This window comes from Culex pipiens, chromosome 2 (assembly GCF_016801865.2).
Source record: "Culex pipiens pallens isolate TS chromosome 2, TS_CPP_V2, whole genome shotgun sequence".
NCBI lineage: Eukaryota > Metazoa > Arthropoda > Insecta > Diptera > Culicidae > Culex > Culex pipiens.
This window is the reverse complement of record NC_068938.1, coordinates 45,078,563-45,102,851: the sequence shown is the minus strand read 5'-3', so window position 1 is coordinate 45,102,851 and position 24,289 is coordinate 45,078,563. Positions and strand designations below refer to the sequence as shown.

Below are 24,289 nucleotides of genomic sequence, written 5' to 3'. Positions count from 1 at the left end.
AGAGAAACGTTCAAACCGTGAAAGTCGCGCGCGCGCGGCGCAATCTAGATCGGGGGCCCATAGAGACTGACTGCTGAAGGACCGTGTTGGCGCTGGTAGACCCTGGATGGAACTCTGCACCGGTGAGCAGCAGCAGCCCCACGTTCCATTGTTTTGGGAGTAGAAATTTGAGGGCAAAAGTGAGCGTGGAGTGGAGATTTGCAGTGCCGAATGTTGGCGATAAATCTTCCCTGGTTGGGAGGTTCGGTTTGTGTGAGATTTAGGACCCAGTTGTAGAGATTAATCTTGAATTAATTAGGAAGTTGAAGATTCAAATTGGAGGAAACTGAACTTTTTTTTCAATTAGACATCAATGTTTTTTGTACAATATTTGTATTTGATTTGTTGATAATAGGTTTGAAAAGCAGCATCTATTTTCTCCGGAGCAAGAGCAAGCTGGAGCTGACGGAATTAAAATTGGTGAAACGGAAAGAACTTCGAAGAAAAGAGAGTCACTCTCTTGCTCACTGTCTTGACCTAAGGCCATAGGCAGAAGGTTCAAATACAAACAAAATCAAACGTCATTCCAATTTTCAAAAAATGAGCAGAAAAAGTGCTTTAAATTGATTTCTTTATACTTTCACAAATTTGTCATAAAATAAAGTATTTGGATGGTTATGGCAAAAATATTTTAGTAGATCTATCATTTATCCAACCGTCGATCAAAAAATCCAGTCAAGAATGGGCTTGAACTAATTTCGATAAAATCGCAAAAAGGAACAAAACACAAAATTTATACTGGCTCAAAAAATTAAATAAAAAAGCAGACATTTTAACTTACAAACTTTTTGATGGAAAAAAATCAATCAAAAATACATTTTGAACCCTTTTTGATTACTCAATACAAAAGAATTACAGTCAAAAAACATGGTGAATTGTATCAGGGAATGGAACTTTTTGTCAGAAAAATGTTTTTCTGTTCTGTTTGTACATCAAAAAATGAGTGAAATAAAAAAAAAAGTTGCCAATTTTCCACGTTAGTTAGGCCGTTGCAAATATTTTTTGAAGTTTATGTCCCTCGACTCTGACCAAAGTCAAGGGGGGGGGCAAAAAAATAAAAAAAAGTATACAAATTGAAATTACGAGCAATGGTTTCAATATTTTAATGAAAAAAGTGTTTAAAAATGCATTATACACCTGTCCAGTTGTTTTGCCATCATTTATTTCCAAAATATCCAAGTATTGACGAACATTTTATTTTTTGCGAAAAATATTTTTTTTGCTGTGCTGTATATTTTAATTTTATAATAATTCAAAACATTTTCAAACAAGCCCAAACATGCTAAATATTACTATCAATGCAGAAAAATGCATTTTAGAATGTTTTCAGTTGATTCGACTTCTATTTTCATGAAAATTTTGAAGTTTTATGGAAAAATATTTTTTTTGCCCCCTGATTTTTCAGACCAATTTTGAAGGGGGGGGGGGGGGGGGGCGACATAAACTTTGAAAAATATTTGCAACGGCCTTAAGTGAAAAATTATAATAAATTTTACCCTTATATAAATTAAACATTTATTTAATGTGTTTGTTATTTAAAACCACAGTTTTTTTTTTAATTGCTTCAAAACGAAAATATCAAAGTAATTCGTTAAAAAATAGTAAAAAAAAATAGTATGTTTTTCGGAAATCCAATGAATCAAATGACAAAATCCAAACATATTTCTAAAAAATACTAACAAATTCGATTAAAAATGTCATAGTTAAATTGTATGGAAAAACCAACAATGGAAATGTATGGGAAAAGTTTCATAGAAATTAAAAAAATTAAGAGGATTAATTTAAGAAAATGTTGAACCTTACGGTTTAAATTTTAAGTCCAAACAGTTTTGTTGGCTTTTTATCATTTGTGTGTCCTTGATAAATTAATTGTTTTTTTTCTATTCTTTTAAATTATTGTTGAGACAACAAAAATTTGATATTTCAGTTTGATTTGATTTTGCTTTTTGAACCTAAAAAAAACACGCAGATCAAAATCTAGTGTCTGGTATACCGGCATTTTTGATGGAAACATTTTAATATCTTTAAAATCACAGAAAATATCGATATCTTATCTTAATTCATTCCCTACACCCTACAAAAGGATTTTTCAAAAATACAGCTTATAAAGATTATTTTAAGTTGATACTGTTGAAATATTTTTTTCTCAATATTCAACAAGAATAATTTGTTTAAAAAGAGTCAATTCCTATGAATTAGTAAATTATAAGGAACATTTAAAGATATTAAGACTAGAACTGGCGAAAATTCGGAAACAATTGGTTTGATAATAAAAGTTTAAAAAAACATAAGAGCTAAAAACACTTACTTAGTTTTTTTTTTATCTGAGGCTTGATTGTAATAACAATAAAATTATTAAATTATGTTTATTTAAAAAAGCTAAAAAAACACAATAGTTTTATTTAAAATCTAACCGATAGTTTTAAAAATAGACGGGAAAAATAATGTATTTTTACCTCTAAAAATGTGTAAATTTGCCACTGTTTTGGTGTAACGTAACTTTTTCTTTTTCTAGATTGATGTAAAATTACATCATAAAATTGGTAATATTCAACATTCCAATATGACATCTTCAAAATATACAATTTTTTTACTTTGTAGTTAGTTCAATAATTCCAGTGACAAAAATCTTGAAATAAATTCGAGCCAACAATCACTGGAATGAGGGCTTATAAGGTGACACGGAAAAAATCTCACTTTTCATTTTTTTTTTTTAATTAAGAGACTAGGAACAAAAACCCAATCAAATCAGAAAAGAAATTTTTTAGCAAATTATTTTAGCTTTTTGAAAAAGCTTTTCAAAAAATGTTCACCAAAAAAATCCTATAGTGTACTTTATTAATTAAAAATATGACTAGTCAATTTCGGTTGCAAATTTGATTTCGCATCTGATTTTTTTTTTTATTTGTTTTGGCCATATGTTTGATATTTTTAAAAACAATTGTGCCAGATTTTGCACCATCCTATCAACTCAAACGTAAAAGATGCCTTATTTGGTCAACTAAAACGTTTTTTTAATACCTGATTTAGGAATTCAACTTTTAGTAAAAAAGGGAAAATTAAAAAATCTTTTTCCGTGTATTTTTTTTCTGAACAGTCATAATGCTAGTAAAATTTTTAATTAAATTTGTGTACCTCGGCTCAGAGCAAGGCCCAATTTTTTTTATAATCAAGAAATATTACAAAACCCTATTTAAATACATTTTAACAATCAAGCTTCTTTATTTTTTTGAGTATCGTTAAATTCATTAAAATATAATTTTTTAGTGTTTCGAATTTTTGCCTTCCTCACCTCACTGAGGCAAGGCTATAAAATCACTCAAAAATTGAACTTTTTAAATAAGCCTCCCAGATATACCTTTACGTATACATATCGACTCAGAATCAAATTCTGAGCAAATGTCTGTGCGTGTGGATGGACGTAGAATTTTTTTTCTCACTCACTTTTCTCGGAACTGGCTCGACCGATTTTGTCCGGATCTATGTTTTTGGATTTGCCTTCAGGTTCTTTAAGTCTTTTTTAAATTTCATCCGGCTTGGTGCAGTACTTTAAAAGATATGTTCGAAAAACTGTTTTGGTTGATACTAAAAAGGGTCATTATTTACATAATTTGAAAGCTCCGGCGGATAGCTGTCGGAACTTTACGCTCAGTGCACGCACACAAACACTGCAGTGCTTTCAAATGGTTCAATAAATTTATCATACCTAGATGGCAGCACTCAGATGTATAGTGTCTTTACTAAGTAAGCGTTAGCCAAAGCTTTCGTAGTGTGTGGTTGCAAGGCTTTTAGGAGGAAGGCAGCAACCACCTTCCGGTGGATTAAGTAACGTTTTTTTATGTGAATTTAAATTTTGTAAAAAAAAAGTTATTTTTTAGCAATATTAATTTGAATTGTTTTTTAAAATACATACACAGTAAAAAAAATCTGTGTAAAATCACATGCAAAAGCATGCACATCACCTTTGTGAGCAAAAGCATGTAATATTGTATGAGAAAACGTGTACTCAAAAACCATGTACCGAAGAAAAAAAATCAGGTCTGCTCACCTCAAAAATAACATCAATCCGAGAGTCATTTTCAGATTACCAAGTCCGCGCCCCAACCCGCTCGGCTATCTCGCCGCTGTGAAAATGGTCGGATCAATGCCAATGTAACAGTAGGTTTTCCGCACGTTGTATACTCTGTCAACTGCATACAATATATGGGGAACCTACAGGTACATCGGGAAAATCCAGGTATGTACATAGCGGCGAGATAGCCGAGAGGGTTGGGGCGGTGACTTCGTAATCTGAATATGATTCTTGCCGGATTGATGTTATTTTTGGGGTGAGCAGACCTAATTTTTTTTTCTTCGGTACATGCTTTTTGTGTACACGTTTTCTCATACAATATAACATGCTTTTGTTCACAAAGGTGATGTGCATGCTTTTGCATGCGATTTTACTATCGGATTTTTTGCTGTGTATAACTCGAAATTAAATTGACAATGTCCTTGTCCTACAACTTTGCCGAAGACACCAAATCGGCCTTCCCCTGCTCAAGATACAGATTTTCGATTATTTACATGACTATTTTTGTATGACCAGCCCCCAAAATTGTATGGAGACTTGCTTGGAAAAAAAAATTGCATAACGCATTAACTTCCCAAATTAAAAAAAAAAAACAAAAAAAAAACGAATCAATTCGGATCCATAATAATAAAAATTTAATAATTGAAAACGTTAAGATTTACTCTGATTTGCTTTTTTTGTAATCATGAAATTCAATTAAATACACATTATCGACGTACTTACCATGTTAAAATCCTTATTTCAACATTTTTCAACAGCAACACAAAAAACACAGCATCAAATAACGGCGGAAAATAGTCAACTGACTAACAAGAACAAGGAATTGTCATCGGAAGATGGACGTTAGATTCAAATGGAGAAGTCGGAAGGTTTAATTTTTTCATCAAATGTTTGCTGTTTTATTACTATCAATATATATACTTTTAATTATTTTCAAATGTTTTTTCATCTTTTTATCAATAATCTCTGTACAAGTAATTTTAATTTTATATCATTTATATATTCATATATCTATATATAGTATATTCAGTATGCATGTAGTTGAATTTTTTTCTCATTTATTAATTGTTACCATTAAAAACTAAGGGCTAATAAAAAAGAAAAAAAGAATTAAAAAAAACTATTTTCACTTGTTGTTTGCAAATCTTATAATTTAGTGTATTGTTGTTTTTTCTTCTTCTTCTCTTCATTCCTCTCGTATCGTTTATATTGTAAAAAAAAAGATGTTTTATTGTATGCATGTATTTTCTTCAAAAATGAAAATCTAATTTTAACTCAAATTAAATAAAGAAGAAAATCAAACATCAGAAATATGCCTTTCTTTTAGTTATTTTTTGTTCGGCACTTCTCAGCTTTGATGGTGTTAGCTGGCTGTTCTTTTTTCATTTTTCTTTTTTTTTTTCGCAGGTTGTTGGTCGTCGTGCCTTTTTAATAGAAAACAACAAAAAGCATCATGCTTGCGCACTATTTTTTTTAAACCATAATGATTTGTTTCTTTTTTTTTGTATGGGGATGAGTTATGTAGGGGTATGACCTTCATTGTTTTCTCACACGCACTTGCTTGAATGAGTGTGTTTGTGAGAGTGCGGTTTATTCGAAAAAAGTGTTACAAATACACCTACGGAACAAACAATGCAATGGGGGTTTTCTTGATGTTCTGTCGATACATTGTTCCTACACGTGTGTTGGTATGTACTTTGTAATGAAATGAGAGCAATAAAATGCTCATTATCGGGTTGTTTTTAAAGATGGTTACTTTACGGGGGTTTTGCTATTACTGTGTGTTGAGTTCTGTATGTATTTCAAAAAGAACATTTTCTTTGCAAAATTTTCGACAGTACACAAATATGAGTGCTAGGGTATGTTTGTGTTTGCGGATGCTTCTTGTCTCTCTCTCTTCACACTACCTCTGCTTCGTCTTCTTCTTTTGCTTCGATTATCAATGAGAAAAAAAAACACATTTGTTTCGTGTGACACTTTTACTCTTTTTAGCAGCTTTCTCGACGGCAAATCGAAAAATTCAAAAAGGAAAAGTTCAGCCATTTTTGTTTAAGTTTAACGTCTAATTCGTTGGAGAAAAACAGAACAAATCAAACAAAGAGTAGTCGTTTGTGGGGTGTGCTTGGGAAAGCGCGCCAAACTGGCCGTGGGTGCATCAGTCAGGATGAAATGTCGTCCGAACGGGACGGAAGGAAGCAAGGAAAATTATCCGGGAAAAACGAAACACCAAAGGTTTAAAAATACACGAAACGAAAAACGACATTCGGGTGAAATGTTTTGGAGCGGGAAAAGTGGGTAAAAGTTGAAAAAACAGTGTAATTTTGCACATTAACAACGGGGGTCCATCCAAGGTGTCTACTACTGAAAGGTGAGATTATTTTTGTGTATTTGTTTGTATTTACATTTTTTAGTTTTGCAAATAATGACGTTCTAAATTTGCCTCATTTAACACTGACTTGCAAAGGTTGGTTCAATTTACAATGTTTTTTTTTCGGATGTGTCGCAAAAGATGAAAATGTTAGTCTACAACTAGCATGTACGTAAAAGTGCTTTTGCAGTGAAATGTTTGCGTTTTATGGTTGCTTCGCAGCTTACTTTTAAAAGTGTATTGACATTTTATTATTTCCATTTAACGTGTGTTGCTCAGCGTCACCTTTCGCTGTGTATTTACTTGTTTTTGTTTTGTTAAGGTAGAATAGTAGGTCACATCTAAACAATGGGGTATCGGGTATTAAATTTCTTCAATTTACGTTTTACTGTGGCTTTATCTGATTTCATTGGAAATTTTTTACACTTGTTTCAGAGTTACAAACAAAGACGAAACTCCTCTCGTTAGGCGAGTTAATGCACTACTACTGTACGAATCGAATGAATGTTGCCTTTCGTTTCGTTTTTCTTCAATTTTTGCTTCCATGTTTAATTAATGCATCTTTAAGCGTCTGTGTGTGTGAGTGTGTGCAATTTTCATTGTTTCCTCCCTCAACAAAGTGATGGTCTCTGTGATGCGACGCGTCTCCTCCACTCAAATTGATTGCCCAAACAATTCGCACACACACACGTGTGTGTGTAAATCGCGAGTACGGATCTTTGGTACAATGGCTCATCAATAAGAGTGTGAGTGTGACGGCGAAACTCTTGATCGTTTTTTTCGTTCGTTTTTGCGTGTACGTGTGTGTGTGATAACTTTTGCGAAGAGTGCGCTGTTGTTTTCGCGTTTCGCTTCTGTGTGTGTGTGTTGCCGTGAAGAGTCATTTGCATTGCAATTAATGGGTTCCATACACAGCAATTTGGTTTCTTTCGAAATCAAGAAAATAAATAAGAAATAATAATGAAACAATCTACATAAACCCTCTTATCCGCGAAAAATTTACATTATACATATACACGGAGCTTTTTTTTCTCTCCTTTGCATGACGCTCTTGTTTGATAGCTTTTTTGTGTTTGTGTTGCATCTATATTGTTTTTTTTTTTTACATAAAGATTATACTTTGCAGCAGCCTTTTGGCGGCAGCTTTTGTTCATGCCGCGCTGCAGTTTGTTGTTTTTAAATAATAAAAACTATAGTTTCTATAAATTTACATTACGTATATAAATGCTTCAACAACAGTTTTTTGATAACTTTTATTTTTTCGCTTGCGGTTTTTATTTTCTTATAAAATTTTTCCTCTTTTTTGTACAATTTTCAGTTCATTTTTTATTTTTCACTTGCTTTTTTTTATTACAAAAAAATACTGCATCTTTTCCATTTTTTATTGTTGCTCACCCTCTCACGCACTTGATTTTGTTTTTTTTTTCATTTTTTTTTCTGACAGAAAGCTCCGGCCCTGTGACAGTTGGGTGCGAACCAGCGAAAACGTGGCCGCTGCACGGTGGGCCCAAAGCCGGAACTTTCGCGTCAAAAAAACAGGTCGATGGGGTTTTGTTGGTTTGCGTGTGTGTGTGTGTTTTTGTATGGATGTGTGATTTTTTGTTTTGCTTTGAGTGTATGTTGTTTTTCTTTACATCTCTATACACATATGTAACATTTTTGTAATTTGTAATATTTACACGTGATTTTGTTTTTTTTTTTTGTTTTGTATCGCGCACAGTTTGTTATTTATAGCGTGCCTTCTTCTTCTTCTTTGCATCTCCCTTAAAAGTTACGTGTGTTCACAGTTTGTTAATGTTGTGTGTTTAGCTGTTACTTGTCTGCTTTGTTTTAACATTTGTTGTTGCTTAATAAAATAATGCGTTTTTCAAGAAAAAACCAATAGCAATTTTTTTCTTCTTGTTTTTGTTTATACTTTTCAACCGAATTACTCGAGTTTGACGTGTGTTTCTTGTTCTCGCCCCGGTTGTAATATAAATATTCGTATTCTTTTCCACTAAATCACAGTTTTTCATAGTTTCGCTTAATTAGTATTCAGTTTCGTGTCAGTGTGTTTTTGTTTGTTTTGTGTGTTTACTTAATTTTGATGAGAATCATGATTCCACTTTGTTTCTTTCAAGGGTTGGTTTATATTCCATTCACTTCGTTTAAAATAGCAATAAAATTTGTACATTCGGAGTCTGCATTTTCTTATTTGCCTTTTTGTTGTTGTTGTTGTTTGCTGGATTTTTTTCATCCCAGTGACATAAAATTAAAATGTGCTCTTTTGTTCTCCTATTTCTCTTTTCTCCAGTTATTTTGTCAACTATTTCTCTTTTAAACTTATAGGATGAAGTAAAACAAATGCCTGCTTTTCTCTCACACGCACACATTCCGTCTCAAAAGCGTATTCCTAATCCAAAACACAGATATCCTGTCAAGCAAAGCCTCACTCACTCGTTAATCTCTCCCATATTTTTGTCGTAAAAATCCTAAACTTTCAAAGCTCTCTGATTCAGTCGCTTCATACGTTTCATAAGCTGTCATTTGTATGCGTGAATGTGTTGTTTGTTATCTTTTTGCCTTCTTGTTATTATTCATCGTTATTACAGTATTCTGATCGAACCGTCCAAAACACGACTAGGAATAGGGAAAAAGTGTATGAGAATGAGTAGATGAGTGAATAATGGGTAGTATTAAATGGGTAATAAATTGTTAATTTGGGAGAAATTTTTGTGGAGTTTTAGGTGAAATAAATGTATATTAAGGGAGAAAAGAGAAATTGTTCAAAAGGGGAGTGATTTTATTAAATTTTTATGGAGAGGAGTAGTTAGAAGGAGGTTTGGGGTTTTGTGGGAAGATTTTGTGGGATGAATGGGGTGTTTATATAGATGGATTGGAGAGGAAAAGGTGGGGTAGATTTAGGGGAATTATATTTGGGTTGAGATGAATTAAGTTGGATAGTTAGTGGGTGGGGGGTGTTGTGTGTGGGGGGTGTTGATTTGTAGATAGGATAGAAGGTGTTGGAGAGATTGGGAGTAGTGTTATGGTGGGGGGGTTGAGTAGGGTATGAATTTTTGGTGTGAGGGGGGGGGAGTGGGAGGGTGTTTTTAGTAGATGGGGGAATAGAGGGTTGGATATAGATTTTTTATGGATTTTGGGAGGTTGGGGGGTGGTATGTATAGTGGTGTATGAATTTTGGTGGATATATATAAAGGAGTTATATTAGGTGTGGTAGAGGTTAAGTGATGATATTTTATATTTGGGATGTTTTTGGTATTTTGTGGGGTTTTATTTATATATTTGGGCTTGTTATTTTGTTATATTTTGGGTGGAGGGAATTTTTGGGTTTTAGGAGTTGGATTTTGGGAGATATATTGGTGGATGGATTTTTTTTTTTATTTATTTTGTATGATTTTTGTGTGTTATTTAGGGTAGTTGTTTATGATGTGGGAGTGAGAGTTTAGGGGATGGTGATGTAGGGGGATAGATTGGTAAGTAAAGAGAGGTAGTGGTTTGATGGTAATAATATTTGTTTATGTTGGTGAGGTTTTTTTAGATGTGGTATAAGGATTGGGAGGGGGGAGTATTGTATGTGGTTGGGAAGTATAAGGAGATGAGAGTTAGTGATAGTATAGTGATGGAATAAGGTTTTTTGGGTGTTTGGTGGGGTGGGGGGTGGGTGTGAAGTTTAGTGTTAGAAGTTTTTGTGAGGGTTTTTATTTGTTTTATGAATATAATAGGGATGTTATTTATTTTTGTTTTATTGTTTGGTATGAAGAGATATAAGGACCCTCTCACCGTCAAGAACTTGCTCAAAAATTCGTCCGTTCATCTGTTTTGGATTGTGAATAGACTTTTATCCGTACTCCTAAATAGTTCACCTCTCCTCGAAAGTGTCTCAACAAAAATAAGAGCAAACATTGCTTCCTCACTTGTCGCAAGATGATCTTCTGTGAACTGTTTTTCATTTGTCTTTACCCAGTGTGTGTGTGTTCGCCCGGTTGACAGAATATCACAAAAGAACGTTTTTTTGTCTGGACTTTAGGCTCGACCTCGCTCCGGCACCTTCTAGGAACTATTCTCGCATTCAAGAGTTGTTTTTTTTTAAATTTGTTATCCTACAGTTTGACTAGCACGTACGCGCACTCGAAAACGGAAACCATGCAAAGTTGGGTTAAAACTGACAGCTACACACTCATTTAAAGTAACTCAAATTTCGTCGAAATTAATTTTCGAAATGATTTTTTGAGTCAAATGTCAGATTTGGGTTGATTTTACTCAAAATTATTTAAACCTCGCGTGAAATTACCCAAAATCTGACATTTGCCTCCAAACTCGTTTCAAATCAAATCCAATTTCGACGAATTCAGACTCACTTCCGATGAGGGTGTAGCACGAACCGACTTCAAAACGACTAACAACTCTACAACAAATCGGAGATTTATTTCGAGGGTTGGGTGCACAACAATGCAAAATTAAGGGGTGACCCCGCGAGGTCGCACACTTGAAAAAGGAGTCCAGTTTCGCAGTGGCAGAAACAGTGACAGCTGGAAATCGGAGAACAAAGCAACGAGGGTGATCACAAATCGACCAGACCAGACCAAATCTCGCCATTGTTTACCGAAATCGACGGAGAGAGGTGCACCAAGAGAAAACAAAGATGGCGCGGCGTGCACGCTAAATTGATTTTCTCTCGCGCAGCATCACGACTGTCACGATTTTGGCATTATGGCTCGACGGGGGGTTTTAGCTTAAAATCAAGCTTCGAGAGGGAGTTTTTTGAAGAGGAAAAAGAAGAAAAAGTTGACAACCGACCAAGACTGCACTAGTGTGGGTAAAGACAAATGAAAGCGGGTTCCTCTTGCACTGAAAACTGTGATATTTTTTTGATACTTTTTTTTTGCTTTGCTTTGGTTTTATTTTTATATTTTTCTTTATTTAAAAAATGATTACTGGTTAAAAATATCAATGAATGTGATAGTATTTTTTTATAAATAGTTTTGTTCTCTCTTTCTTTGCGCTCTATATAAAAAGTAGCTTCTGATATCTCTTTGTTTCGCTCTCTCTCTCTCATTACTAAACGATCACATTTTGGATGTAGTTCCATTTTCGGCAAAATGGAGCAGGGTGTTGTTTTTAACCTTCTATTTTGTTTTGCTGTTTGCTTCTACTATGGGATGTTTGCTCTTGTTGTATAGTCCAGGTTAGTTTCTTAATTTTGTAACGTATGATGTTCTGCGTTGGATCCTTTTGTTTGTTTGTTTGTATATAAACATCTACGAGTGTCATCTTTGTTTCGCTAACATTATTGTACAGGTTTTCGTCCTAAAATTTAGCACTGTTGTGTTTCATATGTTTCGTAACCGTTACTTCATGTTCTTAGAGTTTGTTTTGTTTTGTTTTTCTGGTTTTTCCAAATATATAAAAATATATATTATCACATTCAAATATATTCCATTAAGCGTCCGTGAGTCATCATTTTCTACTAATCAGTTATTTTATTAATCACAACAAATTACTATACTCCTCTCTCTTTTTCTCCTTCTCTTCGCCCGATCTATTTCATGAAAAAACGAACAAAATAACCTAACTTTTTCAGACTTTTCAGGGGGTTGTTGTTGTTGCCATGTGTGTGTGTAAATTTATATAGTTGTGGTGGTGGTTGGCGTTGTTAAATCAACACGATTGACTTGTTTTTTTGCACGATACACAGAGTTCGTCCAAAGTTTTGTATACATAAATCGTTTTCTCATGTTCTCGCTTCTTGTTCTGGCTCGTACGGACTTGTACAAAGAGACCTTAAACTAATAAGTATGACTTTCAGATATCACGTTTTTTTTATTTTTGTGTTTCTTATTACTTCTTGCCAGATCTCCCCGCCCTCGGATCACAGATGGGGCAGAGTTCCTAGCAGCTAAATCACGTTCACGCATCATAGCCCAGGTACCGGAAAATATTCTCCACACACCTCAAAATATCGTATCTTTCTGTGGTTTCCTAAATAGAGATCCTATCACCTACGTTTTTTTTGTGTATCAGTGTGTGTGTGCCTATTTGTATCCTATATTCGTCTGTGTGAATCGGTTGCACCCCATGGTTCCTCGCTAACAGTCAGTCCTTGCTTGTTTTCCCTTAGAGAGAAATTATGATTTTTTGTTTTAAATTACAAAGTAACACTTCCCCGAATTGTTTCCAAAAAACTATACAAAGGAAAATCTACAGGTCGTTCGATCTTAAGGTAACCCACACACACTTGTGCCAACATGTCACCTTAACGAAAAATCACAGTTAAATTCACGTTCCTCTCCTCTACTCTCCTTCGTAATCCTTTTGAATTTGGAGCTCAAATTCGCCAGAAAAGGTACGCCCAAACGCGCATCACCATCCAGCAGCATAATCTGCACGAGTTCCGAACGCGTCGTAACAGGTTTGAATCGTGTTTGAACGTAAAGTTGCATGAACTACTCGAAAATCGCAATAAAAAATTGGGCGAATACTCCACAAGTGAGTAACCCCCCATCAACGTGCAACGAGCTGTCAAACGCTCGCTACACTGTTAAAAGTATTGTCGGAAATGTAAATAAAAATATTATTGAAAAAAAAATTGAGGATTTTACTTGAAATCCCGCTAGAAAGTTGTGGTTCAAAAAAAACAAATCAGATTCTGCTAAAAAGTCGTTGAAACTTCAGCAAAATCAAAAATATTTCCCAAATTAATTTTGCGCAGGAGTCACGAGCACAAAAAGTATCGCGTCCTGCACCCAAATTTAGCATATTTCTGAAGCTGCGTGTCAACGCAAATTGACACACGCAAATTGACGCACGCACTGCGTCTGCCAAAATCCAAGATGGCGGCGCAGTTTTGCGCAGCATTTTCTCTACTCTCTCGAAAAAAGGGGTTGTTGCTTGGATGAGTGACGGCACGGAGCGTGTGTTGCATCACAGTTTCGAATATTTTTGTTGTTGGCTTGTGTTATTTTTGTTTTGTTAGGAAAAAACTTATGTTTAGAAAACTTTTCAACAAAAAACACGCAGGACACGGTGGGCTTCCCGCTTGGGTTTGTTATTATTTTGTTTTTTTTAGGGAAAATTTTCCGATAGATGGGCCTCTGTGGGAGGTGCGCCAAATGTTGTTGATGTTCGGTGAAGACACGCGCGTTTGTTTTTATTTTGTGACAATCGCAAAAATGTCAGTATATGTACAAAAACGTAAAAAACAGGGTTTTTAAAATTCGTTCGTCGAATGTATAACTCGCTCGCTCGATCTCTCGCTTGCTCTCTCTAGTTGTCCAGTGTTCCCAGCCGGGTTCAGCGCGGGTGGACTAAATAGTTTGCACACTATGCTTAAAATGGCAGTCGTTAGTAAATTAACGAATTTTTTGTGTGTATTACTTCAAGTTTTGGGGATGTTGTTTGTGTACTCTCTTTTGTTACATATTCCACTGTTCTCAGTTATTGTTTTGCAAAACATTTACATACCTAATATAAACCTATAAAAACTTAAAGCTACCTTTCTTTTGATTCACAGACGAAACAATGGTCACGCTATTCATCATCATGTGTTGGTGCTTTCGCCGAACGGGTCGTGTCCCTCTCTCATTATCTGTCACGCTTACGCTCTCTCTCTCTCGCACACACAGTAACGGTACAAAGTCAGCCAATTAAGTTATTTTTGCAATTATACGAAAAATATACAATTCCACCTAAGAAAAGGGCGCAACCAAAGGTTTTAAGTAGAATGGTTCAAGCTTTTCTTGAGTTTGGTTCAAAATCGAATTAGAAAGAATTGCTATTTACAATGAAAATTCACAAGTAACCTACTTTAGCGTATCATTTCTACAAAAATAACAAAAAAAATATATAAAGAAAGTCATCACAGGTTCAGAATATTATACATGTCTAGAGTGTTTTGTTTTTCCTGGAGGCAGGTCGACGAGAGCGGTCGACTTTGACGCACTGACATTGAGCTGACTTTGGACGGCTTCGATTACGTCGATTATCCGCGCTCGCTCGCACGCTGGATTTCTCCAACTCTTCTATTGCGCATCAAAGTCGGCTACGACGCAATTCCCGGTTTCCCCATTCTAGCTCACACACACACATGCTCGCCGCGAAATTCAAGATGGCGCCCAGCTAATGGAGTGTGTGTAATTGCGTCTAATTATCGCGGTTTCCGGCACAATCGAAAGCAAAAGTCCGATCGCGCTGATAACAATCGCGAGCAAGAATTTCACATTCTCACGGTTTTGCGATAATTGACGCGCGCACACTCTCACGCGAACTAGGGCTGTCAAGAATGTCGAGTCGACATTGACGTAAGTCGCTCGGCCAACTAGATTCGCATACACGCGCGCGGAAGAGTTCAGCAAACGGTGACGTATTCCAAACACGTCACCTTCAGGTTGTAAAATTTGGTGTGAAACAACGCACATCGGTTTTTTGTTGTGGTTGCCAGGCGGAATATCGTTGAAAACCTTGAAATACGCGCGCTGACATTGAATATTTTATTCGAGGGAGATAACTCTGAACGGTTGTTCAGCGCCATCATCGTTGAAGAACATCAGGCAGATAGCGCCTAATTGCGAGAAAAAAAACTGCACTCACGCAACGAGTGACAGCTGCAAATAGTCGAGCGGCCATTTTGGACGCGCGCGCTGCAAAGCAGCGACAAAAAAGTGTAATTTGAAATTATAATTCGTACGGCTTCTGGTTCGCGAAGCACATTGAAGGATTTGAAGTCGTCCCAAATCGGAGTAGGAGGCCATGAGATGACACACCAACAATAGACCGGGCGGTAGTTCGTGCATAGATAACTAGATGCGCGACCTCGATTCGGCGGCGAATTGTTTGGCCACACTGCCAAACCGAGATGAAAATGTCAAGAGGTCAAAGGGTTTGCCAAACCGGGCTCACCCACTAACAATGGCGACTGACATTTCACTCGCTGGAAAGCGTCGTGCGCTTTCACAGCCGTGGGGAAAGGTTGATTTCACCGCTATCTGCGATTGTTTATCTGGCGCACCATTCCGGCCCAAATATGGCGACGGCGGCGGCGGCCCGTGCCTTAGAGAAATCAATAAATCCAGCGCGCTTTTGCATGAGTGTGTGTGTAGCGGATGGCGGTTTGCCGCAAACTATCCGAACGGAAAAGCGGTGCACGATTTCCGAACATTTCCTCGTTAATTAAAGCGGTAGCCGCAGCTTGCAGGCGAAACAAACAAACACGGAGCGCCAAACTGGTTCTGTCATGTTTGTGGTGACGGGGCTCCCGGAGGGGTGACGGTTTGTGTGCAGCGGTACTGCATCCCGGGGCAAACTGGTTTGCACCGTGATTTCTACAAACTTTCTACCGAAGATTAGAGGAGGGGGGCAACCCCCAGGGGAGAACGCCTCGAGCAGGTGTCAGAATGGTCCGATTTGACGTTTGCCCACCTCTACCATGGCCAGCCTTGATGGTTTTGAAGCGCCAAGGCGTACACGGCGCAAGGGGGGCAACTGTCAGAACCATTCTGACGCGCGCACGAGACTAGGAAATCACGCACCGCTTGGAGTCGTTCGCATTCATTCCGCGTCCGCCATGTTGGTTCGTCTATTGCTCTCGCAGCCGCTCGCTTCTGTCTTCCTGCCTGCCAGAGAGAGATCGTTGGTTTTGATGCTACGACGTTTGTGTGTGCAAACGCGGAAGACGCGCGCGCTCTGTGTTTTGTTTTGTAAAGCTACTAGAACAGGGGGGTTCGTCGATTGCTGCTGTGTGACTTTGTACCGTTTACTCGCAGTAGGGACTCGCTCTCCGGGACACGGATTCCGCGAAAGCACCCCCAAAAATTGGTCGAAATTGTTGTTCCCGGGGACAGGACACACAGGAAGTAGAACCTAAACCACAACTCTATGCTGCAAGATTATCAACGATTTAGTACAGAGAAAAAAAAACTATGGAATATACATATAATGTATAGGATTTGTTCTACGTTAGGTTGCCTCTTCCTTGGTTCTTCCCTTCTCCATGTAGATTTGCAATCCCTAGCGTATTCCCTAGGATTATTGTTGGACGGTGGGTCTTTGTGTTGTTTACAATTATTATTAGATCTTCTTTACTTCCTCGTCGTGGACCGCGCTGCAAGCCATAAAATTAACCCAAAAAATATGTCTGTGTGTGCGTGTTTTGAAAGCTCGATTTGACATTTAGAGCGCTGCGCGATGACTCATCTAGCGCGACTTCCTTTCTCTCCACGAGGTAACTACTTAACTGCCTCGAGGTGGTAACCACCACGTGAAGAAGCCGACGAAGAAGCCAGCGCTCGTAACGCCATGTTGCCGTAGCGTACGCAGGGGCCTTATACAACCCATCTGTCTGGGCTGAGTAGTACTCGAGAAACTGGTTTTGAACAGAGCCGTGGGTAGTAGTGTGCGTGGTGGTAGTTTGAAGAAACACTTAACTCGTCACGTAGTCACCCCCATAGGGGGGCTACGACGAACAAAAACATCGCGACCGTATATTGAATGGGGCCTCACGGACTCACACAAGAAGACGACGTCGTACACGACGTCAGCGCAAAACCAAGACATAAAGAAGAAGCTAGACAAAAACAAATGACTCGTTTTCGTCTTTTTTTACTTTATTTTGCTCACGTACACTGCCGAGAGCAGTGACGTTCGCACCAATACAAGGGAAGGAGAGCGCGAGCGCGCTCTCACCACTACTACCGCACGGAACCAGTTTTCGACTCGCTTGTGTGATGGATGATGGTTACCAAGCCTGCTGAGTCGAGTTTTCCTTAATAGCTCGCGAGCGATCATTATCATCTCTCGACTCTTCGTGTCGTATCCTTCCTCGCTTCACGCACATCTGTTCCCTGTCCTCGATAGCCCTATAGGGTATCGAGGGACCAACGGGATGCGGGCCCAAGCACACACGCACAAACATTTCAGATGGCACTATTTATGGCTTGCCGTACACACGATCCTTTTTGTCGGTTAGTTCTCCTCTCGTTCGCCATCGTCGTCAATGGTTGACCTTTTTGTCTTTTCCCTTTGCCTTTCTTCACACTTTTTTGTTGTTCTTCCTTCTCTACCCTTCGTCGGTCGGCTTGAAAGGTGTTCGCTCCGGTGTTCGCTTTGTGTTGTCACGTCCGTTCCCTATTCTGCCTCCCCTTCTACCCAGCGCGAACAATAGAGCGTATCGAGCGCACAACAGGTGATCCGTAAAGGTTCAGCGTTGTTGTTGTTGTTCTGCCCAGCCGTTGCGAAGCAGCGTGTGCAGAAGGGAAGCCGATTTCCGTTGCATAATACACGACGGCAGCAGAGCTGCCGTTCGGCAGAAGCAGAACGGGGAACAGACGGAAAATAACACAAAGATTCGCGCAGTGATTACACCTCGCGATGTTACTGGAGCTGGGGAGACCCGTAAATGCATCTCTTCTTGTGCTCCCGAGCTGCCAATCTCACACTCGCGCTCTCTCTCGGAGGGTTCTAAGCCGACCATTTTGTGTGCTACCACACGATGTTACATCCAGGGGTCCGTTTGTGGAACGTCCCTTCAAACCACCTACACCTCGTCACTACTACCAGCTACCTCTCAAGCTAAAAGAGCCACATACACACCACATCGATTTATACTTTCTGTGTTTCATCTGTTACGAAAATTTCTCCGCTCGGGGTTTTTAACTTTTTTCTGTGTTTCGTTACTGCCTACTATACCTCACACGAGAGATTGATGATATTAAATTTAGCCTGCTTTAAAGCTTTCTGCTCGTCGTCGTCGGGTTTCTTTTTCTGCTTCTGCCGTCGAGACGTTCGCTCAGGTCAAACGCAACAGCGTGCGGACCTTCGGCGACGACCAGCTCTCGCCGACGACTCGCAGCTTTAAAGCGTTATTTCTACCATAATTATATTTATATAGATTCCTGTTTCAGTTTTCCATTTATTCGTTTTGCCGTGGTTCCATGTTCAAATGTATCAGTGTTCTTGTTATTTTTTTCTGCGTTTCAATGGGGGGGTTGTTTCCATGATTGTTATCCGTTGATTTTAGGGTTTTTTCTTGTAATTGAATGATGTTTTTTTTTAAAGATAAGTAATTCAGCAACACTTTTGTTTACGGTTTGATTCTCGTATATCGCGCGCGCACAAATGGGAGATGTTACAAATGTATACGGTATTATCATATATAGTGTGTCTGTGTGTTTTGTCGTAGATTTCGAACAGTTAAAAAAATGCAACCTTAAGCTTAAAAGTACAGTACAGCGCTCGCGCGCACTGGTTGATGGTCTAACCATATTTGGGGGGTCGTGGGTTGTGGTTCCGAAGTTGTGTCCTCCTCACGCCTCTCTGCCTGTCTGCCTGATGTTGTTGTGGTGTTGCTGACTGCACTGCACGTTCACCGTAATCCACTCCCTCTCGCGCCGACGAGCGCTGGGAAATCGGGGGTACAGCGGTACCGTTTCGAGAGCCCGCGCTCGCTTGATATGAACAGTTTTCGGTTAATTTAACCGTTTTAAAGGTGTTTTTGTGTTATCATAACGCGTCTCGGCAGGGAGAGAGAGAGTGGATTTGGCGAGGTGTACGACGACGTGGAATTTAGCATTGGGTACGTACTTTGTTGTTGACGAACTGGTTGTCCCAGTGGAAGTATTGCTGCTGCTGGTGAACCGATGGCGAGTAGTAGTTGGTGTGTTGGTTGTTGTTGTGTTGATATCTATTGTTGTTGTAGTTGTTGTTGTAGCCGTTGAATGGGGGACTCAGGGGAGGACTAGTTTGTCCGCTAGACGACGAGCTAACGCTGTTGTTATGACGCTTCGCGTAATGATGATTATTATGATGATTGTTGCTGTTGTTGTACTTGTTGTGCTTGCTGCCCTGCGTTACCAGCGTATTCGATGGATTGGACTCCATAAAATCTACCATAACACTAGTGCCACTATCGGACGACGACATCGACAGATCCACTCGGCCGACCCGCTCCATAATGAACTCATCACAGCTACTGCTACCCGTCGAGTCGAGATCCGACGAGGGACTGGCACGGCTCTGCTGTTGGTCGTACAGCACACAGATGGTACCGTTCTCGCCGATACGGTACGACACCTCATCCGGATCGATCCAGATCGTCAGCTCCAGCGGCAGCATCTTCCGCAGCGCGACCGTGTTCAGCCCCGCGGCGTGGCCCGCCCGCTCGATGATAGGATCCATCTTGCCGTTGATGCGCAGGCAGCGGAACCCGGAACCCTTCGTCGGCACATCCGGATACCAGTGGCGGGCAAAGTGACGCGTCAGAATCTGCTCCAGCGAACCCTTGAAATGCTGCAGTTGACCCTCGCTCAGTTGCGGATTTGCCTTTTTCACTCGCAACAAGTTCATCACAAAGTCCGCGGCCGAATTGACTTCTATTCTCATTTTCTCGAGGCTTCGGACTGACGGGCGAGATCGCGACTTCTTCGTACGGTGCAACTTCGGCAACTTTTCAACATCAAACTTTGAACGGGTTCGTTCCGAAAAAGGTGCCACTCGACTCTTGGCCTAGCTGTGCGCGATATATTTCTGGGGCTCTTCGCTCGGTTTGCTCGAGCCGACTTCACGATTCACCACAAAACGTTTTGCAAAACCCCTCGGAGACACGACACGTTTGCTCAACACAAATGGTCTGAATTTCGCGAAATTTGCACTTTTTCAGACACACTACCTCAAAGATGGTGGTTTTTCTTCCCAGAAAAAGGTTTCAGCACTGGCACTATCTTTTCTTGTGTCGCAAAAAAAACTCCAAGTAGTTGTATCACGAAATTTTCAAACTTGGCGTTGCAAACCTTAAATTACTTCCAAAAATCACAAGGGGGTTTCGTTTCTGACGACGCAGGGATCACAAAATGCGCACAAACTAGCAAATTAGTGGAACGAAAATTGAATTTCAACTTTTTTCCAAGATGGCTGGCTCTGGCTGGCTGACTGGCTGTTCACACACTTGTCCTTCCTTTTCAGTCGGGGCCTACTGCTGCTGCTAGGTTGCAAAACACCTCTAGCTCTCGTTCTTTCTCTCTGCTTCGCGGACGCGTTCGTACTCTTTCTCGCACACACACACACTCAAGTTCTCACACTAACAGTGCAGTGGTCTTTCACTCTCAAACGACGGACTCGGTCTCCGCTCGCTTCTCAACTGCTCATCACACGGCAGAGGTTCAACTTCGAATGCGAGTGGAAACCGTGGCGAGCTGCTCGCTAACCTCGGGTCGGACGATGAGTCGTCGAATTCGCTGGTGTGCGTGTCAGACACGGCTAGCGTGTGTAGAGCTTCCGCACAGACCAACACCAGCAAGCAACGAGCTGATCTAGATCGGTTACCAAGAGCGGGGCTCGCTTGGTAGCGCCGAGGGATTGCACAGTGTGCTCGGCATAGTGGGAAAACTAGTTTTGGACGGCGTTGACGTAGCGCGATTGCCGTCAGCTGGGCTGGCTGGACAAAGCACATGGACTACACGCGGTGATAAGGGGAACACATTTTTTTTTTCGTCTTCACTCGCTCAGGAGGATGTTATCTTATCAAACCCGGTAGAGCGGACGTGTTCTTTATTTGCTGTAAGCTTTTGCGTCTGTCGCGAAATTGGTGGGATGTGACGTGTCTGATTAACCACATCGGAAAAGCTCTGAATTATCTTGGTTTCAAAATTTTACATCGATGTTTAATTTTGAAAAAGACAGATTTGTCTCTATATTTGTCTCTTTTGACAAACATGGGCACTATGTTTTTTCAGGCCGAAAATGGAAGTTTGTCTTCGAAAAAAAAACTTGAAAGCGGCTGTAATTCAAAAACTGCGCACTTTATCAAACAATCTCAAGAGTTTATTTCTATTGCAAATTTTGTCGCAATTTCCATTTTTTCAAATTTCTAATAAAAACCAAAACTCGGTTAAATATTTACAAAAAAAAAACAAAAAAAGTCAATAAAAAACAATATTTTTTAACCGTGTATCTATTTTTTACGAGGTCCTTACTCACAACATTACTGAAGACACCAAATCCAATTAAAAAAACGTTTTGCGAGAAACAGATTTTTGAATAAATTTTGTGTTAGAATTGCGTAACCTCTTTCCCGAAACCCGAAATGGGTTCCGCCAACTCACACAGCATTTGCCCCGACCCTTCTTCGATTTGCGTGGAACTTTTTCTAAATGTGTAACGTTTGTCCTTGATCACGAATCCGGGCTCTATTCAGATATCTCTTGACGGAGTGGCGGTACGACCCCGGCTATTTTTGAACATTCGAAAAAAGACGTGTTTTTCAATAATTTGCAGCCTGATGATATGGAAATTTGGTGTCAAAGAGACTTTTATGTAAAATTGGACGCCCGATTGAATGGAGTGCTCAGCAATCCGAAAAAACGTATTTTCACAAAAAAAATGCAAAAATAGTTTCTAAATTTCTGCAATTTGTGACTGTAAAATGTTTTGAGACTTGTCATTTTATTGGAAATTTAACGTACTTTTGGAATCTTCAATATACCAGAAGGGTATTTTTCATTTAGAACATTTTTTTTATTTTAACATTTCGGTTTTTTTTTTTTGAGAGTGTAACAATATTCTAAAAAAAATAAAGCAGACATTTACAAACATTTTCATGTATAAACATATGGAGTTTACTTGTAACCATCATGAGTTATCGAGATTTTACGAAAAAAAAAGTTTTAAAAAAGTTGGTCGTCGTTGGCTTGGTGATTTTTCACGCTCAAAACTGGAAAATTTCACGGGGATCTTAATTTCAAAACACAAATTTTCTCGGAACGTAAAAAAATGTTTAAATAATCTCGAAAAGTGAATGTGAAAATTGCAGAAAGTACTTTTTATACTTCGTTTTATAATATTTTTTCAAAAAACAATAAATTTTCTTCATCAATTTTGAACTTGACACTAAAAGAAAATCTTAGTTTCCATGTTCTTTAAAGTCATGTCAGATTGTTCACAGCAAAAAATCCGATGTTAAACTCGCTTGCAAAAGCATGCACAGCACCTTCGTCAAAATAAAACACTTAATTTTACACACTGCATGTACAATTTTTGCAAACACCAAAAAAAAATTGCATCCGACGGGATTCAAACCCAGCACCAACAGTAAGGACTGGCGCCTTAGCCCACTCGGCCATCAGACCGATGAAAAGGATAAACGCATATATGAGCTTGACTTTTCGGTCAAGTAGGTTTCCCATACTGATGGGCTACATATTTCAGTGTGTAAAATCACATAAACTTTCTGTAAGTTTTTTGAAAACTTTTTCTTACTCTTGTCAATTCCATAGTTATAAGTAATAATTTTTCGATTGAATTACGATGTAAAACACAGCTGAAAGGAACACCAAAACTCTGTTATATACCTAAATGAACTCATTGTAACTTGGATTATTCACAAATAAAACCGAATTGAATTGAATTGAAAATCACATAAAATTTCTAAAAATCATGCATTATTTATTTTACACCCAAGCCTTTTACACGCAGCTGGATTACTACTTTTTTAGCTGTGAATTTTTAACATGACTACCGTATAAAACTAATACAAAGATCTAGTGCGAAATATGTAAAACTGACTAATAATAGGCATTGCACAACAAGTTTGATCTTGTTTAATGATAATGAAAATAATCACAAAACCTTTGTAAAAAAAATAGGACAGGCGCATAGTTAGTTAGTTGTCTTTATTAACGAGCCTTTCAGCCATAAACGCTGGTTCGGCTCTGTAGAACAGGCGCATTCTTATTAAGTTTACTACGAATTGCTTTAATTTTATCATTTTCACATTTTATATCACAATTCCAAATCAAAACAAGTTTTAACAGTCTTGTCTAGCCTAAATGATTTAAATGACTTAAATTTTCTTCGACTTGCCATTTAAATATATGTTTTCATCTCAACTTATTAGAAAAAAAAACAAATTAATTTAATCTGTAACGAAATCTTCAAAATTTTAACTAGAAAAATAGGAACATTTTTTTTTTAAGATTAATCGATTTTTTAAGCTGAAAATTTGACATTTCCACGAGAGCTTTTAACCAAATCATCAAATATCGTTCAAATCAGGATTTTTTCTGGTACTTTTATACCCGACCCTCTCCGATTTCAATGAAACTTTGTAGACATGCTATCATAGGCCTATATAAGCCATTTTTGTGTATATGGGGCCAATTGTACTCGAAAATAACATTCGATAAGGGCGTGAGTCATTAAAATAATTTTGTATTTCGTAATTTAAAAATTACTGTATCTCGAAGCCGTTGCATCGTAACAAAAAGTGGTCAAAGACATACTTGTAGGAAGTTAGACGGGCATAATACACTTAAATAAGAATACACACCACCTCTACGAGATTTTTTGATTTTTAAGTATAAAAGTAATTTTTTTTTAATTTTTTTTTTTTGGCAATAGCCTAGGTTTTACAAAAAAAAAATCACGAAAAATGCAGGATGGTACGTCTCTTCTGAAAAAATATTAAAATCATTTACTAAAACTGTTTTACAATTTTACCTCCATATTTCGACGGTAACATTTCAAAAGGCATCATGTACATTTTGACATTTTCTGGGTTATTGCATATTCTGAAAGTACTCCTAATAAGCAACCTCTCCACCAAAAATGAGCAAAAGTTACTTCAGTAAAGTCTGTTTAATCATGATTTTAAATAAAGTTACATAAACAAAATCTCTGCCATCAGCCGTCCCTGTTTATATAGCCCTGTCAACCTGTCAAACAAAAGACTACATGAACCTCGTGACGAAAAAAAAGCATCATGAACAAAGCGCCATGTACATTCGGCGAAGAAAAACGAATCATAACAAAGCGTCCCCCTCAATGAC

The 24,289-nt window shown here is 38.3% G+C and overlaps 2 protein-coding genes across 3 annotated transcripts in view; both read right to left on the bottom strand.

The window, feature by feature from the left end:
- The window catches only part of LOC120416772 (inositol-pentakisphosphate 2-kinase), a 321,616-nt gene that overhangs the window by 295,823 nt on the left and 1,504 nt on the right, over positions 1–24,289 (bottom strand). The window lies entirely within an intron of this gene.
- LOC120423458 (protein BTG1) lies at positions 13,885–20,604 on the bottom strand. The gene has a single exon (XM_039587280.2). The coding sequence runs from the start codon at positions 19,848–19,850 to the stop codon at positions 19,035–19,037; it is 816 nt and encodes a 271-aa protein (XP_039443214.1). The 5' UTR covers positions 19,851–20,604; the 3' UTR covers positions 13,885–19,034.

Excerpts from the sequence above, each read along its gene's own strand:
- LOC120423458 (XM_039587280.2), bottom strand. The coding sequence starts at position 19,850 with ATGAGAATAGAAGTCAATTCGGCCGCGGACTTTGTGATGAACTTGTTG.